This window comes from Neomonachus schauinslandi, chromosome 2 (genome assembly GCF_002201575.2).
Source record: "Neomonachus schauinslandi chromosome 2, ASM220157v2, whole genome shotgun sequence".
NCBI classification, from domain to species: Eukaryota; Metazoa; Chordata; class Mammalia; order Carnivora; family Phocidae; genus Neomonachus; species Neomonachus schauinslandi.
The window spans coordinates 116,466,901-116,486,643 of NC_058404.1; the positions used below are offsets into that span (position 1 = coordinate 116,466,901).

The window sequence follows — 19,743 nt, forward strand, 5'->3', positions numbered from 1 at the left end:
ACACCCCAGAAATGTTATTTTTAAACAAATTTTACTGAGTGTATCTTATATTCAAATTTTATTGGTAGTTGTTGAGGACTTGTAAAAATGAATAAGATATAGCAGTACCCTCAAGTTTGTTTATTTGACAGGAGAGTAAATTTTTGTATACTAAATATAAGCATAAACAAAAACGACATAAAAATGTAGTATTACATATTGTGTATAGTCTATTACGTCATATATAAAACAAGTAAAACAAGTATCTTTTTTTAAATTTTTTATTGTTAATCACCATACATTACATCTTTATTTTTTGATGTAGTGTTCCATGATTCATTGTTTGTGTATAACACCCAGTGCTCCATGCAATATGTGCCCTCTTTAATACCCATTACCAGGCTAACACATCCTCCCACCCCCTTCCCATCTAGAACCCTCAGTTTGCTTTCCAGAGTCTATCGTCTCTCATGGGTCGTCTCCCCCTCTGAAACACCCCCCTTCATTCTTCCCCTCCTGCTATCTTCTTCTTTTTTTTTTTTTTAACATATATTGTATTATTTGTTTTAGAGGTACAGATCTGTGATTCAACAGTCTTGCACAATTCACAGCACTCACCACAGCCCATACCCTCCCCAATGTCTATCACCCAACCACCCCATCCCTCCCACCCCCCACCACTCCAGCAACCCTCAGTTTGTTTCCTGAGATTAAGAATTCCTCATATCAGTGAGGTCATATGATACATGTCTTTCTCTGATTGACTTATTTTGCTCAGCATAACACCCTCCAGTTCCATCCACGTCATTGCAAATGGCAAGATCTCATTCCTTTTGATGGCTGCATAATATTCCATTGTATATATATATACCACATCTTCTTTATCCATTCATCTGTTGATGGACATCTTGGCTCTTTCCACAGTTGGCTATTGTGAACATTGCTGCTATAAACATCGGGGTGCAGGTGCCCCTTCGGATCACTACATTTGTATCTTTGGGGTAAATACCCAGTAGTGCAATTGCTGGGTCGTATGGTAGCTCTATTTTCAACTTTTTGAGGAACCTCCATACTGTTTTCCAGAGTGGCTGCACAAGCTTGCATTCCCACCAACAGTGTAGGAGGGTTCCCCTTTCTCCGCATCCTCGCCAACATCTGTCATTTCCTGACTTGTTAATTTTAGCCATTCTGACTGGTGTGAGGTGGTATCTCATTGAGGTTTTGATTTGGATTTCCCTGATGCCGAGCGATGTTGAGCACTTTTTCATGTGTCTGTTGGCCATTTGGATGTCTTCTTTGGACAAATGTCTGTTCATGTCTTCTGCCCATTTCTTGATTGGATTCTTTGTTCTTTGGGTGTTAAGTTTAAGAAGTTCTTTATAGATTTTGGATACTAGCCCTTTTTCTGATATGTCATTTGCAAATATCTTCTCCCATTCTGTTGGTTGTCTTTTGGTTTTGTGGACTGTTTCTTTTGCTGTGCATAAGCTTTTTATCTTGATGAAGTCCCAATAGTTCATTTTTGCCGTTGCTTCCCTTGCCTTTGGCGATGTTTCTAGGAAGAAGTTGCTGCAGTTGAGGTGGAAGAGGTTGCTGCCTGTGTTCTTTAGGATTTTGATGGACTGCTATCTCACACTGAGTTCTTTCAACCATTTGGAGTCTATTTTTGTGTGTGGTGTAAGGAAATGGTCCAGTTTCATTCTGCATGTGGCTGTCCAATTTTCCCAACACCATTTGTTGAAGAGACTTTTTTCCATTGGACATTCTTTCCTGTTTTGTTGAAGATTAGTTGACCATAGAGTTGAGGGTCCATTTTTGGGCTCTCTCTTCTGTTCCATTGATCGATGTGTCTGTTTTTGTGCCAGTACCATACTGTCTCGATGATGACAGCTTTGTAATAGAGCTGGAAGTCCGGAATTGTGATGCCACCAGCTTTGCTTTTCTTTTTCAACATTTCTCTGGCTATTCAGGGTCTTTTCTGGTTCCATACAAATTTTAGGATTATTTGCTCCATTTCTTTGAAAAAAGTGGATGGTATTTTGATGGGGATTGCATTGAATGTGTAGATTGCTCTCGGTAGCATTGACATCTTCACAATATTTGTTCTTCCAATCCATGAGCATGGAACGTTTTTCCATTTCTTTGTGTCTTCCTCAATTTCTTTCATGAGTATTTTTTAGTTTTCTGAGTACAGATCCTTTGCCTCTTTGGTTAGATTTATGCCTAGGTATCTTATGGTTTTGGGTGCAATTGTAAATGGGATCGACTCCTTAATTTCTCTTTCTTCTGTCTTGTTGTTGGTGTATAGGAATGCCACTGATTTCTGTGCATTGATTTATATCCTGCCACTTTACTGAATTCTTGTATGAGTTCTAGCAGTTTTGGAGTGGAGTCTTGGGTTTTCCACATGAAGTATATCATCTGCAAAGAGTGACAGTTTGACTTCTTCTTTGGCGATTCGGATGCCTTTTATTTCTTTTTGTTGCCTGATTGCTGTGGCTAGGACTTCTAATACTATGTTGAATAGCAGTGGTGATAGTGGACATCCCTGCCGTGTTCCTGACCTTAGGGGGAATAAAATAAGTATCTTATAATCATTTGAGAGGTATAAGAAAGATACAGATAAAATACCATGGCGTTTCACTGAGAGGAGAAATAATTTCCATCTCAGCAGATCAACTTAAGGTTTTGTGGAATTATTCATAAAATGAATTCATTAGAAATTTAAAGTTAGAAGTTTGATACATTTTATAGAATGTACTGTTTATGAAGGCTTTGTCTTTTTTATTAAATAAAGTGGCTTACCTTTATGAATTTAGAAGACAGAAGACATGAACAGCGTTTTGGTCTGATAGGAAGATATTTTATACAATAATATGATTTCTTACCAATTCCTTTGTATTTAGCATTGAATTTCCTGCTAAAAATTTTTACGTACTTTATAAATAGAAATTTTTATCTTCAGTGAAGTATACTGAAATTAACCTATGCCAAGTTTCTATAACATCTATCACCAGAATATAGTAAAGTACTGAGAGACAAAAAGAAATGCCTCTGTAATAAAAACAGTTATTAGTTACCTAATCAGGAAAAGATGGAGAACTCAAATGCACAAAATAAGATATGGTAATGGAAAAATAACTAGAGAAGTAGAGAACATTAGAAGACTCAATAAATTATTTTTTGCTTAGTTCTGAGCAAATTTGTAAATTAGCATAAAAGGAAGGGAAATACAAATTACCAAAACTTAATCCCAAAGAAAATTTTAAAATCTAAAAACACCAGTTATAGAAATGTAGAAGTTGCCTCTCCCCACAGAGATACCTGGATTAGACTCACAGGCAAATTCTACCAAACCTGTAATGAATGCTTAAATTTGTTGCCGTTTAAATTATAATACTATACATTTCAAGGTTATTTTTAAACAAAAGCTTGCAGTGTCTTTTATTTTTTTGAGAGATTTATTCATTTATTTATTGAGAGAGAATGAATGAGACAGAGAGAGAGCATGAGAAGGGGGAGGTTCAGAGGGAGAAGCAGACTCCCTGCTGAGCAGGGAGCCCGATGTGCGACTTGATCCTGGGACTCTAGGATCATGACCTGAGCCAAAGGCAGTCGCTTAACCAACTGAGCCACCCAGGCACCCACAGTATCTTTTTTCATAAGCTAGTATAACATTAATCCTGGTCTTCCCATAATTACCACGTGAAATGTTTAAATATAAATCCTACTCATATTTGATCATCTATTATTATTATATAGTATAAATATGTTATATTAATATAAAAAATCCTAAGAAAAGTTAACAAAAACCAGAAGCATATAGAAGATACTATCAAGTGTGGTTTATTCTACGAATATACAGATGGTTTAGGAAATATATAAATATAATTTAATAGGATAACATATCAGAAGTAAATTATCAAGTAATCATTTCTGTGGTTTCTTAAAAACATTTGATAGATTTATTGTAACATTCTTTATTAAATTCTTAATAAAAAGGCACTATGTTAATATTTCCTTAATGTAGTGAAAATCACCCATCTATCTATATCTGCCTGTTAGTAGATAGATTGATTTCAACCCAGAAGTTAGTAGGTTTAAAACAAAATATTTATTAACACCACTATCATTTGCCAGTGCATACCTGCTACTAATGAATGCACTTAGACAAGGAAAAGAAATCAGATATATATATTATATATATATCAAGTGGAAAGAAGATAAAATTTTCATTTTTAAAAGTGAAATTACTAGAAACAAAAATTCCAGCAATGCAAGGTTGGTTAAACATTAGGTAATTAATTGATTTATTTAAAATCATTAGCATATAAAAGGAAAAGAATCATGTTCTCTTTGTAATATATGGAGATGTTCAAAAATTTTCAAAATTATTCATGATTAACACAAATTTTTGCAAAGAAACTATAATGGTGAAAGGTTAAAAGTATTTTTAAAAGATGAGGATCAAGACAAAGATGTCAGCTATCACCAGTTATTTTCATATTAGCAGTTTTACCACATAAGGCAGCAAAAGAACTCAAAACTATAATTACAGAAAGGAGGAAACAAAACTGTCACTGTAAACAAATCAGTTAAGCATAACTGATTTGCTTATCTACAAAGACTACTCAAAAGAATTCTCCCATAAATGCTGAGGGTTTAGTGAAGTTGCTAGATACAAAATTAATACAAAGAAATTACACATTAGCAAAAGAAGGTGAAATACCTAATAAGAATCTAAGCAGGTATTTTACCTCTGAAAGCACCTCTGTGAAAGAAATATAAATCATGTTTTAAAGACATTATGAAAGGCCTAGATAATTATAGATACCTGCTCATATATTGTTAGATTTGGTATCGGAAAAATGCCAGTTCTCCCCAACCTGTTCTACATTTGATCTAATTTCAATAAAAATTCCAACTCTGTGTGTGTCAGAGGGAGAGAGAGAAAGGGAGGGAGAAAGAGAGAAAAACAACTTGACAAGATAGTTCTAAATGTAAAAAAAAAAAAAAAAAGTTCTAAATGTATACATATAGGACAAACATCTGAAAAGTACCTAGACACTCCTGCAAATAAATTAAAAGGGGTGTCTGGGGGTTTTTTTGTGGGGGGGGGAGTCAACATTTTAATTTTTTATTTAAATTCAATTAATAAACATATATTATTAATTTCAGAGGTAGAGTTCAGTGATTCATCAGTTGCATATAACACCCAGTGCTCATTACATCACATGCCCTCTTTCATGCCCATCACCCAGTTACCCCATCCCCCACACCACTCCCCTCCAACAACCCTCAGTTTATTTCCTATGATTAAGAGTCTCTTATGGTTTGTCCCCCTTTCTGATTTAGTCTAATTTTATTTTTCCCTCCCTTCCCCTTTGCTCCTCTGTTTTGTTTCTTAAATTCCACATATGAGTGAAATCACATGACAGTTGTCTTTCTCTAATTGACTTATTTCGCTTAGCATAATACCCTCTAGTTCTATCCATGTTGTTGCAAATGGCAAGATTTCAATTTTTTGATGGCTATGTAATATTCCAGTGTATTTATACATATCGCATCTTCTTTATCCATTCATCTGTTGATGGACATCTGGGCTCTTTCCATAGTTTGGCTATTGTGGACATTGCTGCTATAAACATTGGGGTGCAGGTGCCCCTTCGGATCACTACATTTGTAACTTTGGGGTATATACCTAGTAGTGCAATTGCTGGGTTGTAGGATAGCTCTATTTTCAACTTTTTGAATTACCTTCATACTGTTTTCCAGAGTGGCTACACCTGCTTGCATTCCCACCAACAGTGTAAGAGGGTTTCCCTTTATCTACATCCTCGCCAACATCTGTTGTTTCCTGACTTGGTAATTTTAGCCATTCTGACTAGTGTGAGGTGGTATCTCATTGTTCTTGATTTGTATTTCCTTGATGCCGAGTGATGTTGAGCATTTTTTCATGTGTCTGTTGGCCATTTGTACATCTTTGCAGAAAGGTCTGTTCATGTCTTCTGCTCATTTCTTGACTGATTTATTTGTTCTTTGGGTGTTGAGTTTGAGAAGTTCTGTATAGATGTTGGAAAAAGATGTGTATGTTTTGAGAGGACTTGTCTTAGCAATTATTTGCAATTATTTATATAGTGTTATAGACTTAAGATAGTATAATGGTACAGTGTCAGACAATTTTACTAGTGGAACAAAATAGAGAGCCAAGATGCAAACCAACATGTAGGTAGAGATTTTATTTGTGGTAGAAGCTGGTACTATGGACTAGTTTGGGGGGAGATAGAGTTTTCAATAAATGGAATAGGGTTCAGTTGATTATCCATGTAGGAATGGAACTTCCAAAATGTTCTTCAGAGTTTGGTCAAATAAATTAAGTGCATTAATACAATGAAATTATTGACAGTTTTCAAAGAGAATATGCAATCTATAGTTATTTTTATAGAATGATCTCTAAAATATACTTTAAGTGAAAAAACAAATGTGTGCAGGGTAGTATGTATAGTATGCTGCCCTGTGGGGCAGTGGTGATGGATGGTCAAGTTTATCTATATCTGTAAATATGTATGGGTGCCTGAAGTACAGAAATGGGAGAGAATCTTAGTTTTCAATTGACGTATCTTTAAAGATTTTGACATTCCTACTACTCAAAAGAATATGTAGTATTTTCCAAGAAAAAAAAAATGCACTTTAAATAATAGCTAAGTGTAAGGGGAAAACAGGTAGTAAGAAGGAAAGGAAAACATCTGAAAACAGAATACTGCAAGACGGCAATGTGTTAAAAAGAGAGGAAAGCAAAGAAAGGAATTAATGCTTCAGAGAGACACAATAGTTTTAAAATTATTTGAGACACATATGTATTTTTCTCTTGATTTCTGGACATGAAGACCTGTATTGTGATGGTTAGTTTAGAATTCTTCCTAGCGAAAATTGTTAATTTAATTGCACTGGACTTTTACATAGATCTTATCATACAGATAGTAAAAATGTAGTACTACTTTTTCTCCCTTTGTAGTTTGTAGTAATTATTCATTTATTTAATATATCATTGTAGGTATCCATCATACTTGGCACCCGAGGTAATTGCAAAAGGAATTTTGAAAACCACCGATCATGTGCCAAGTGAAAAACCATTGCCTTCTGGCCCCAAATCAGATGTGTGGTCTCTTGGAATCATTTTATTTGAGCTTTGTGTGGTATGTATAAGGAAATATTAAACTAATAAAAAGAAATTGTGTGCTTATTAGAATAAGTTTTTCTGATAAGAAAGCTATTTAGTAATATGTTTTTGCTTTGTGGATTGACTAGATATAGGAATAAAAAGGCTTAAATCTCAATATGACTTGTTAAAAAATCCTGTTTGACAATTTATTTGCTTATCATTTTGGTATCTTTATAAGTGTTTGTACTTTACTAAGTATAAAGAATTTACACTGTACTACGTATAAATAATTAAGTGGTTCTAGAAAGGCTTACGCTAAAGCTGCTTACACTCTTTGATATGTTCATGCTCTCCCTTTCTGTGGTATTCTTTTTTCCCTAAATACCTTCTTCTCTCCTGTTTTCTTATGTTTTCTACAAGACTCACTTTGTAGTTGAGTTGTGTTTTATGAGATCTTTCCCAGACATCCTCTATATTTATTAGGGCAAAGACTAAGCTGCTATTGAAAAGAAAGAAATTAAAAATGTAGTAGCTTAAAGAACATAGATGTTTTTCTACCTGATTTAACAGTCCACTTCATGCACAAACCTAGGCTATGGCTCCACCAATCTCAAATGTCTGGTTTCCGAAGTTGTTTCTTTATCGCCTTTTAGGCATAAGGGAAGGAGAGAAGTGAGTTCATGGTAACTGTTTAAGAAGATGATCTAAAAGTGCAAAATCAACCCTTTACTTTTCATTGGTGACAGTTTACTCATGTGGCTACATTGCATATCTGTACAGGGGAGACTAAGAAATACAGTCTTTAGTTGGACACATAAATATTGAGAAAGAAGATGAGAATGGATTTGGAGGGACAACTAACAGTCTCTCAGCCCTACTTTCAAATACCTGCCAGCATTAGGTCCTTATCTTCCTTGCTCTCCTCTTCTATTATAGCATGTGTCACATTTGTGTACTTTACTTGGACATTGAGGTCTTTAGAAGCAGAAATTTTTTGTCTGTATTATATAGTTGTTAGAAAAATTAAATGAAATAATATAAAGTACTTAGTACAGTCTGTTACATAGCAAATCGTCCATCAGTTATCTTTTATTATGAATATTAAAATATTTTATGATTATTTAACTTTAATCATAAAATATTTTAATATTCATAATAACATGGCAGCTTTACATATTGGCACTGCTTTTTCTAAGGGAAAATGCCATTTTACTTTTCATTGATATGAAATGATGGCAAATCTCATTTTTGTTTAAAATCATACCCTAAATGAAAACTCTTATTGGAGGAATGCCTGGGTGGCTCAGTCGGTTAAGCATCTGCCTTCCACTAGGGTCATGATCCTGGAGTTCCGAGATGGAGCCCCTCACTGGGCTCCCTGCTCAGCGGGGAGTCTGCTTCTCCCTCTGCCCTGCCCCCTGCTTATGCTCTCACTCTCTCTCTCTCAAATAAATAATTAAAAAAAAAAAAAGAAAAAGAAAACTCTTATTGGAATGTGAGGTATAAGTAAGTGTAAATGCGAAATATACAGCTTTTCCTTTTTTTTACATCACGTATATCTATAAACTCTTTACTAATGATCAGGATATGTCTTCTATGAGTAATTCAATTCAACAAATGTAGATGACTATTTACTCTGTGTATAGCATCATGACAAATGCAACAAGAGGTAAAGTGTGATTAAGACACATAGTCAAGGAGCTTATAATTTAATTCAAATCCATAAACTTTGAAGATAAACATAGAAGAGCTATGTGAATTCCAAGAAAGGAAATATTAATTTCATAATAGGGGATTCATGACATTTTAAGTGATACTTAAGTTTAGACAGTCTAGTTTTAGAATGGCATATTGAACATAAGCTTGAATCTTCCTCTACCTCATCAAACCTTTAGAATTGATATAAAATATTAAGATATAAGTTAATAGCACACTAACAACTAAAAAGGGAATTTTTGTATGCTAGAAATCCTAGGAAATAGAGGAAAAGCTAACCAAAACAGTTTTGCTAGGAAATTCTTGCCATGTCACCAAGAGGCTGTACAGCCACTCTGCCACCCAGAAGTTTCTATAGTCCAAAAGATGTACAGGTGAGTACATATCTAAGAAATACCAAACACCTAAAGCAATACATCTACAATACGATACATGCTGTAAATACATATATCTGCAATAAAAAAGAAACAACAAATAGAAAAATTTACACCATTGAAAGGACTTTAAAATAAAAGTATGTGTTCTTTAGGAGATAAAGGAAACAATTCCATTTATGAAACAATTATAGAAACTATGAATCAAGAATATTTGCTGAAAAGAAGAACCAGTTAGGAATTTTAAGAGAAAAAAATTGTAACTCTTGAAATAAAGAACTAAATAGATGGCAGAGGAAACTAGACACACTGAAGGTAGAAGGTAAAGCTGAGTAATTCTCCCAGATTAGATCACAAAGAAATAAAGAGATTGAAAATATAAAAGAAATTTTAAAAGACAGGGAAGATAGATCCAGATGTTCTAATATCTGTCATATAGTAGTATCAGAAGCCAAGAGTAAAGTTCTTGGTTTGAAAGAACCCACTAATTACTTTGCAGAGCAAAAAAAAAAAAAAAGAAAGAAATTGCAACGTACAACAACAAATACCTAGAAATCATAAACTTTTAGGAGATAACCAATAATGAAATAATGGGTAACATTTATTAAGAACTTTTCAAAAGTCAGGTACGTTGCTAATCTCTATTATACTCCATACTCACACCAGTCTTATAAAATTTATCTAATTGTTATCTGTAGTTTACAGATCAGGAAATTGAGGTACAAAGAAATTAAGCAACCTGTCCTAGTTACATAATAGTAAGTACTTGAGCAGATTTGTACCCATCAACTATACCCAAAGCTGTACTCTTAACACGCCAAGCTGCCTTTACTAAGCTCTGATGACTTTATCAGTGTTAGTGAGAAAATCTTAAAATGTGTCAGAGAGATAAGACGTACTACCTACCAAGAATGAGATTGGCATTGAACTTCTTACTAGCTTGATTTTAAGAAAACAGTGGCACAATGCCATCAAAGTGCTAATAGAAAGTAATTTGAATTTTAAATTCTTTAACTCACAAAATTAACATTCAGAAGTGGGAATGAAATAAAGGATATATATAAAATTTTGATAGCCATGAAGAAAAAAATTGCTAGTAGGGAAATCAGTCAAAATCATATGATCTTATGATATCATCAATCATATCATATCATCAGTATGCCTGAATAGACAGTATATTCACCGTATTGTAAGTAATCAAATTGAACTGTTGTGTGTGTGTGTGTATGTGTGTGTGTGTGTTCATCATAGGTAAATAAATAGTAAACACTTAGAATGAAAAGATATCTTAGAGTCATATCCTAGGAGATTTTGAATGCTAAACTGAGAAGTTTATATTTAGTTATATAAGGTATGGGGGACCATTTAAGGTTTTAAACAAGATATTGATAAAATCAAACCTGTATTTCTTTTTTTTTTTTTTTTAAAGATTTTATTTCTTTATTTGAGAGAGAGACACAGCGAGAGAGGGAACACAAGCAGGGAGAGTGGGAGAAGGAGAAGCAGGCTCCCCGCTGAGCAGGGAGCCCAATGCGGGGCTTGATCCCAGGACCCTGGGATCATGACCTGAGCCGAAGGCAGATGCTTAACAACTGAGCCACCCAGGCGCCCCCAAACCTGTATTTCTAAAAGATTAATAAGATAGTGTAAAAAGGGGGCGCCTGGGTGGCTCAGTTGGTTAAGCGACTGCCTTCAGCTCAGGTCATGATCCCAGGGTCCTGGGATCGAGTCCCGCATCGGGCTCCCTGCTCTGCGGGGAGCCTGCTTCTCCTTCTCCCACTCTCCCTGCTTGTGTTCCCTCTCTCGCTATGTCTCTCTCTGTCAAATAAAGAAATAAAATCTTTAAAAAAAAAAAAAAAGATAGTGTAAAAAGTTGAGAGAGGAATGGCAACTTTTTTTTCAATGATCTCTCCATCTGTAGTTCTAGTTTCATAAATCTTTAAGAAATCTTTTTGCTTTCTCTTTATTAAAAAAGAACAGTCTTTTTTTCTCCACATAAAGACCAGGCTATCTTCTTAAGACTTTCCTTCTAAGTCTACTTAAAGGATCCTGTAAGTTTAATTTGTTTGTAAGAAAAGAATAATAGCCAACATTTATGAAGGAATTTTTATGTTCAAAAAATGTGAGGCACTTTTTTTACATTCTGTAATCCTCACTGCAACCTGTATGGTATGTACAGTTAATGTTCCAATTTTATAAATGAGAAAAGTGAAACTTAACGTGGTTCAGTATTTGCCCAGGTTATATAACATGTGGTCAAAAGTCCAATTTGGCACACAATAGTTGCTTGACACATAATTGTTGAAGTTATGACTGATTCCAGACTCTATTTTAAGCAGCCCCTGAAGCTGAATAATAAGGAAACAATTAAAATACAATGTATGTATCATAAATATACCAGGTGCTATGGGATCGCAAAGGATGGTTGTCAAATTCATTGTAGGAGGAGGAAGGAGTGTCATTGAATGTTTCTTAATGGAGACAGCAGATTACCTGGATCATGATATATAAGTAAGAATTACTTGGGTAAATGTAAAGATAATATGAATCTTTCCACGGGTCATCTTAGTCTCTTAATCAAATAAGACTGGAATCTCTCTAGACAACCAGGTATATATAGGTCTCAAAAGTGAAGAATGCTTGAGAACAAACTAGAATGTAATGATCCTTAAATATATGAAATGTTTAAATCTTAAACTGATAATTTTTCTTTAGTGGAGCTAACTTTAAAAGTCAAATAAAACCTTTGAAGGAAAAAAGAGATACCTGATAAAATCATTTTCATCTCTGGGGGGAAAAAATGCCTCCCTGAAAAAAGATGTAAATGTTAACAACGAATTTCTTTTCCCATTTTATTCAGGGAAGAAAATTATTTCAGAGCTTGGATATTTCTGAAAGACTAAAATTTTTACTTACATTAGGTAAGTGTCTCACAAATTATTATGTTTGAACTACAAATATAACCTTTAGTAAGCATATACATTAAGAATGTGTTCTATAGGGCGCCTGGGTGGCTCAGTTGGTTAAGCGACTGCCTTCGGCTCAGGTCATGATCCTGGAGTCCCGGGATCGAGTCCCACATCGGGCTCCCTGCTCAGCAGGGAGTCTGCTTCTCCCTCTGACCCTCCTCCCTCTCATGCTCTCTCTCATTCTCTCTCTCGCAAATAAATAAAAAATCTTAAAAAATAAATAAATAAATAAATAAATAAATAAATAAATAAAAGAATGTGTTCTATAATAGTGAGTACACTGAAATATCCTGAATTTCTTTAATGTTCTAATGATCAGTGGTAAACATTAATAGGACAACTTAAGAAGTGCCTTCTGAAGTATTATTATAGAGCTTTCCTTACTCATTAAGGAATTATAATGTGGATAGATATTTTCTTAGCTTCATGATCTAGCCAAGTAAACTAAGTTGTAAAATCAAAATATGAGAATAAATATACTTCTCTGTAGCAGTTTACCTTCAGACAATATATCTTAAGTTTTGAGCTTTCTATTTGATGAATCATGTGTGAATAATGACTGAGAAGAATATTTTTCCTTATAAGAAGCTCATTTATTTCACATGTATATTAGATCCTAATGTGGTAATAGAGAAGAGAAAAACTGATAGAGCACTTTCTGTGAAAGAGTGACAGATTGGTTTCCACGTTAATAGGGTTTACAAATAAGAATATGTATTGAAAAGTATCAACAAGTATCAAATAATAATGAATTATAAATATAATTGCACAAAATGTTACCATATTTACAGCATTTAATTTCAAAGATTAATAAGGCTTTAAGGAGTCTTAGAGATTTCTTAATATGGTCTACAGACTAAACTCACACTTTATTTTTTTAATTTTAATTCCAGTATAGTTAATATACAGTGTTATATTAATTTCAGGTGTACAATATGGTGATTCAACAATGTATAGACATTACTCAGGACTCATCATGATAAATATACTCTTAATCCCCTTCACCTGTTTCACCTGCCCCCTCCCTCCACCCATCTCCCTTCTGGTAACCATCAGTTTGTTCTCTATAGTTGAGTCTGTTGGTTTTTTTTGTCTCTTTATTTTTTCTTCATTTGTTTTGTTTCTTAAATTCTACATATGAGTGAAATCATATGGTATTTTTCTTTCTCTAACTTATTTCACTTAGCATTATACTCTCTAGATCCATCCATGTTGTTGCAAATGGCAGGAATCTGCTCTTTTTTGTAGCTAAGTAATATTCCACTGTGTATATATATATATACCACATCTTTGTTATCCATTCATCTATCAATGGACACTTGGGCTGCTTCCATAATTTGGCTATTGTAAATAATGCAATAAATATAGGGGTGCATATATCTTTTTGAATTAGTGTTTTCATATTCTTTTGGTAAATACCCAGTACTGGGATTACTGGATCATATTTTGAGGAACCTCCGTCCTGTTTTTCGCAGAGGCTACACCAGTTTGCATTCCTACCAACAGTGCACAGGGTTCCTTTTTCTCCACATCCTTGCCAACACTTTTTGTTTCTTGTGGTTTTTTTTTTTTATTTTAGCCTGACAAGTGTGAGGTGGTATCTCATTGTGATTTTACTTTGCATGAGTACTATTGAACATTTTTTCATGTGTCTGTTAGCCATCTGTATGTCTTCTTTGGAGAAATGTCCGTTCATGTCTTCTGCCCATTTTTAGTTGGATTATTTTTTTTTTTTTAAGGTGTTGAATTGTATAAGTTCTTATTTTATTTTACAGTATAGTTAACATACACTGTTATATTAGTTTCAAGTGTACAATATAGTGATTCAAGAGTTGTCTAAGTTCTTTATATATTTTGGAAACTAACCCTTTATCAGATATGTCATTTGCAAATATCTTCACCCATTCAATAGGTTGTTTTTTGTTTTTGTTGGTTGTTTCCATCGCTGTACAAAAGCTTTTTATTTTGATATAATCCCAACGGTTTATTTTTGCTTTTGTTTCCCTCGCCTCAGGAGACATATCTAGAAAGATGTTGCTATAGCCGATGTCAGAGAAATTCCTGCCTGTGATCTCTTCTAGGGTTTTTATGGTTTTGGGTCTCACAGTTAGGTCCTTAACCCATTTTTAGTTTATTTTTGTGTATGGTGTAAGAAAGTGGTCCTGTTTCATTCTTTTCATGTGGCTGTCCAGTTTTCCTAAGACGATTTGTTGAAGAGACTGTCTTTTTCCCATTGCATTTTCTTGCCTCCTCTGTGGAAGATAAATTGGCCATGTAAGCGTGAATTTATTTCGGGGCTCGCTCTTCTGTTCCATTGATCTATGTGTCTGTTTTTATGCCAGTGCCATAGTGTTTTGATTACTACAACTTTGTAGTATTTCTTGAAATCTAGGATCATGATACCTCCAGTTTTGTTCTTCTTTTTCAAGATTGTTTTGGCTATTCAGGGTCTTTTGTGGCTCAATACAAATCTTAGGATTATTTGTTCTAGTTCTGTGAGATACGGTGTTGGTATTTTGATATGGATTGTAAAAATGTATACTTTAAATCCCCAGAGATGTGTGTACATTCTCCAAATTATGTAAATACAAAAGAGTAATATGTATATGTATATTACATATATAGGGAGAGAGAACAAGAGAATCTTCATCTTGAACCACTGCTTTATGTCACTATTTAGTGGCTATCTTCCAGTATCTGTAATTCAATTAATATTTAGTGTTTAAAGTCTTCATTTTTATCAAAAAATGTAAGGAAAGGTAACAAAGTCACAAGCTTTTTAATATTCCAAGTTCCAAAACTGCATAACACAATTTTTTAAAAGATTATATGAGTTCAGTTCTGATAGATAAGAAAAGTAGCATTAATTCATACAATTTTTCTGTTTTATAGATTGCGTAGATGACACTATAGTAGTTCTGGCCGAAGAGCATGGTTGTCTGGACATTATAAAGGTTTGTCATTAATCGGTTATTGAAAATGTATGTATTTTGTATACTTGAGATCTAATAGCAAGCTATTTTAAAGCTATGTTTATTTCTGTTCAGATATTTGTTTTTTCATAGAGTGACAAGCTAATATAAATTAGTATAAAGTCCAAATAAAAACTTTTTAGAAAAATCAAAATGTCCTAGAATAGCAAACATTAGAGTAAAATATATTTTTAAATGGGTCATTTTAAGTAATTATTTTCTTTTTTAAAAATGTTTTATTTAAGTTCAATTTAATTAACATATAGTGTATTATTAGTTTCAGAGGTAGAATTTAGTGATTCGTCAGTTGCATATGACACCCAGTGCTCATTACATCACATGCCCTCCTTAATGCCCATCAACCAGTTTCCCCATCTCCCACCCCACTCCCTCCAGCAACCCTCAGTTTATTTCCTATGGTTAAGAGTCTCATGGTTTGTCCCCATCTCTAATTATGTCTTGTTATTTTTCCTCCCTTTCCTTTGCTCCTCTGTTTCATTTCTTAAATTCAACATATGAGTGAAATCATATGATTGTCTTTCTCTGATTGACTTATTATTTAGCTTAGCATAATACCCTCTAGTTCTCTCCACGTAGTTGCAAATGACAAGATTTCATTTTTTTAATGGCTGCGTAATATTCCAGTGTATATATATATATATATATATATATATATATATATATCACATCTTCTTTTTTTTTTTAAAGATTTTATTTCTTTATTTGACAGAGAGAGACATAGCAAGAGAGGGAATACAAGCATGGGGCATGGGAGAGGGAGAAGCAGGCTTCCCGCGGAGCAGGGAGCCCGATGTGGGGCTCGATCCCAGAACCCTGGGATCATGACCTGAGCCGAAGGCAGACGCTTAACGACTAAGCCACCCAGGAGCGCCTACATTCCACATCTTCTTTATCCATTCATCTGTTGATGGACATCTGGGCTCTTTCCATAGTTTGGCTATTGTGGACATTGCTGCCATAAACATTGGGGTCCATGTATGCCTTCGAAGCACTATGTTTTTATCCTTTGGATAAATTCCTAGTAGTGTAATTGCTGGCTCATAAGGTAGCTCTGTTCTCAACTTTTTGAGGAACCTCCATACTGTTTTCCAGAGTGGCTGCACCAGTTTGCATTCCCACCAACAGTGTAGGAGGGTTCCCCTTTCTCTGCATCCTTGCCAACATCTGTTGTTTCCTGACCTGTTAATTTTAGCCATTCTGACTGGTGTGAGTAAAATATATTTTTTAAATGGATCATTTTAAATAATTCTTTTCTTTTTTTATTTACCAGGACCTTCCCAAAAATGTGATAAATCTTTTGAAGAAGTGTCTCACCTTCCACCCTTCCAAGAGGTTGATAATATTAAGATTCAGAGATTATGCTGACATCTTTAATATATAAGTAGTTGGGTTTTTTTAATAATACTAATGGATTAAATAAGAATATTTACATATATATAGGAATACAAAATTGATCGCTAACAATATGTAATTGTTATATATATAATTATATATATAATAATGTAAAAGGATTTCTTAGAAGTATTATTATTTATTTTCATTTGATGATATCACTGTTAGCCTTACAGTTGTCTTTCCTAAACTCCTTAAGTATATGATATTTGAAAATACTGTATTCTAATTAGTCTTTAGAAAATCATCTTTATCAATACATGTTAGGAAGAGTGGAATGGTAAAAAAAAAAAAAAAAACATAATTTGGGGTAAACATGCCACATTAAGAGAGGAGGAAGAAAACCAAAAGGTAGTATTTAGAATTTTAATTAAGATATTCAATAACACAGGTAGATCATGGTCAAGATAAAAGTAAAAAATGGAGATGTTCATATATAATACTCTTTGATAGATTATAAGATGCAAAAAGCACAAGAGGGAAAAAATTCAGTGTTTACTTACAGTCACTTCATTTTTATATACAAGTATACATCTAGACTCTGCTAAGGAGAGTTTTACTATTTTCTGTACTGGTGATGTATTTAAGACTTTTAACTATCCCCTTGAATGTGTGCCATTATTCTAGCAAATTTCTTAAGGGACATTTTCTAATGTTTATTTTTGTGCCTTGGAAAAATCAAACAAATTGCCAATCAATATTTAAGATTCTATTTATATTTCTCAGACACAAATCCATGTCTAAGTAACTTAAAGAAACATTGGTTTTGTTATGGTTGATTGCTGGTTATTTAGTGGCCAATTTGAGTTAGTGATAGTTCATTCAGTAATGCTGTAACATCATCCATGACACAAGTTTATAAGTACATTTTGCCATAGTTAATTTGGTTAGACCCACTGACAATAATGTTAATTGAAAATTTGGTAGATAACCGGGGAAATAATCATAGTTAACTAGACTAAAAGAAAAATGCACATGAAATATTGCAAAGTATGATTCTTTTTTTTCATATTGAAGCAAACATATTCTTATAAATGTAGGCACAAATGTTTCTAAACATAGATATATTAAACTCCACATCATAAAATATATTATCGATTCATATTTTTACAAAAAAAACTGATGTGCTGTTGTGTTTATTTAACTCAAGGATCAACGAACTCTTTTTGGTAAGGACCCGATAGCAAATATTTTTGATTTCATGGACCATACAGTCTCTGTCACAACTATTCAACACTGAACTTGTAGCTTAAAAGCAGCTGAAGACAATACTTAAATGAAATAGTGTTGCTATGTTCCAATAAAACTTTACTTTTGGATACTGAAACTTGAGTTTTGTATAATTTTCACATATCACAAAATAACAGTATTTTGATTTTTTCAACTATTTAAAAATCCAAAATCCATTTTTACCTCATGAGCCATACAGAAACAGACAGTAGGCGGATTTGACCCATGAGCCATAGTTTTCTGACCCCTGATATAAACTATATGCTAGCTCTTACCATTTTTTCTTACATTAATAAACTCTGTAGAAATTTGTTATTTTTCTTTTAATTTTTTCCAAAGCCATATGATTCATTTCATACCATATTCAGAAATAGGCCTACATCATATACTACAAAAGCCATGTATTATGAAAGTTTTGCCAAGTATCCTATCAGATTTCTCAATATAAGAAGAATATCCATATTTCCAGTGCTCTTTTCTCATACCACTATTTTTGAAATTAGGTAAGGCACTGACTAATTTGGCAACACTGTGATATATGGAAGTTTTTATTTTTGAAAAGAGTAATGAGACACACAGATCAGGGAATAAACATTAAAAGGTCAGCGTTACACAGCAGTTTAAGAAAAAAAGAAAGTTGATCTACCCTGGTAAACATGAATTATAATTAAAATAATAATTTTCTACTAATTATAACTTTTTAAATAAGAAGTGATACCAAGAATTTCTAATGATGAAATTTGTATCTCATTCATACTGTGTGTTTTAAATTTTTCTCAAGGCCAACCGCAGCTGAATTAATGCAGGACAAGGTATTTAGTGAAGTGTCACTTTTATATACTCCCTTTACCAAACCTGCCAGTCTGTTTTCATCTTCTTTGAGATGTGCTGATTTGACTCTGCCTGAGGATATCAGTCAGCTGTGTAAAGGTAATGATAAATAAGACAGAAGACAATATGTTTTATTTTTAGAAAAAGTACCCTTATCCTACTTTCAGTTTTGCATTTACCAACAACATATATATTACATTAGTGAGGCTTTATGGATACCTGTATGGGAATTAAGAGATAATTTTGGATATGCTTAAAATATAACTACCTAAATTTTTAATCCTTTATTTTTTTTTTTTTTAAGATTTTATTTATTTTTTTGACAAAGATAGAGAACACAAGTAGGCAGAGCAGGCAGGCAGAGTGAGAGGGAGAAGCAGGCTCCCCACTGAAGAAGGAGCCTGAAGCGGGGCTTGATCCCAGGACCCTGGGACTATGACCTGAGCCAAAAGCAGACACTTAATAGACTGAGTCACCCAGGCACCCGTAATCCTTTAAGTTTAAATTGCTTTGGAGCAAGAACTTTAAGAATTGAGGAAGTGGAACCAAAAAAAAATTTATTAGGCAAACCAAAGTCCTATTTTCATCTCAAATCTTAATGCCGAAATTGCTTTCTAATTCCCAGTGGAATTTCTACTACATCAACATACATAATATCCTGTTCTATATAATTTATTATAAATTATATCTAAAAATTGTATTATAGGTAGAAGTCCATACCATTATATTCCACATAGTAAGAGAATATCAGTTTTTTTCTTTTCATTCATCTATGAAGATTACAACTCTCAGAATGTGTGTTTTAGTGGCACCAATAATACTCTTACACTGAAGAGTTACAATGTGGTCATGGCAGGAAATATTTACTAAGCATTCATTCAGTCAAATATTTTTTTGAGTTCCTGCTATGTTCCATGCACTATAACTTTCATACCAAATGGTGAGGCAAATAAAAATTTATAGTATAAATAAAGGTCAGTACGAACATAGTGCAGTGGAATCATAGCGTGCCTGAGACAATAAGAAAGACTCTTCAGAAGAGGCAACAATTGCCTCAAGACATGAAGGATGCAATAGTTCATGTTAGTTAACTATCA

General features: G+C 33.6%; 1 protein-coding gene across 1 annotated transcript in view; it reads left to right on the forward strand.

Annotated features, from left to right (window-relative positions):
• TBCK (TBC1 domain containing kinase) overlaps positions 1-19,743 on the forward strand; it is a 222,105-nt gene that overhangs the window by 58,332 nt on the left and 144,030 nt on the right. The window contains exons 6-10 of the mRNA XM_044912651.1: positions 7,034-7,175; positions 12,092-12,152; positions 15,093-15,154; positions 16,464-16,525; positions 18,597-18,745. Coding sequence (XP_044768586.1) covers positions 7,034-7,175; positions 12,092-12,152; positions 15,093-15,154; positions 16,464-16,525; positions 18,597-18,745 — 476 coding nt within the window. The remainder of the gene's footprint in view (positions 1-7,033; positions 7,176-12,091; positions 12,153-15,092; positions 15,155-16,463; positions 16,526-18,596; positions 18,746-19,743) is intronic.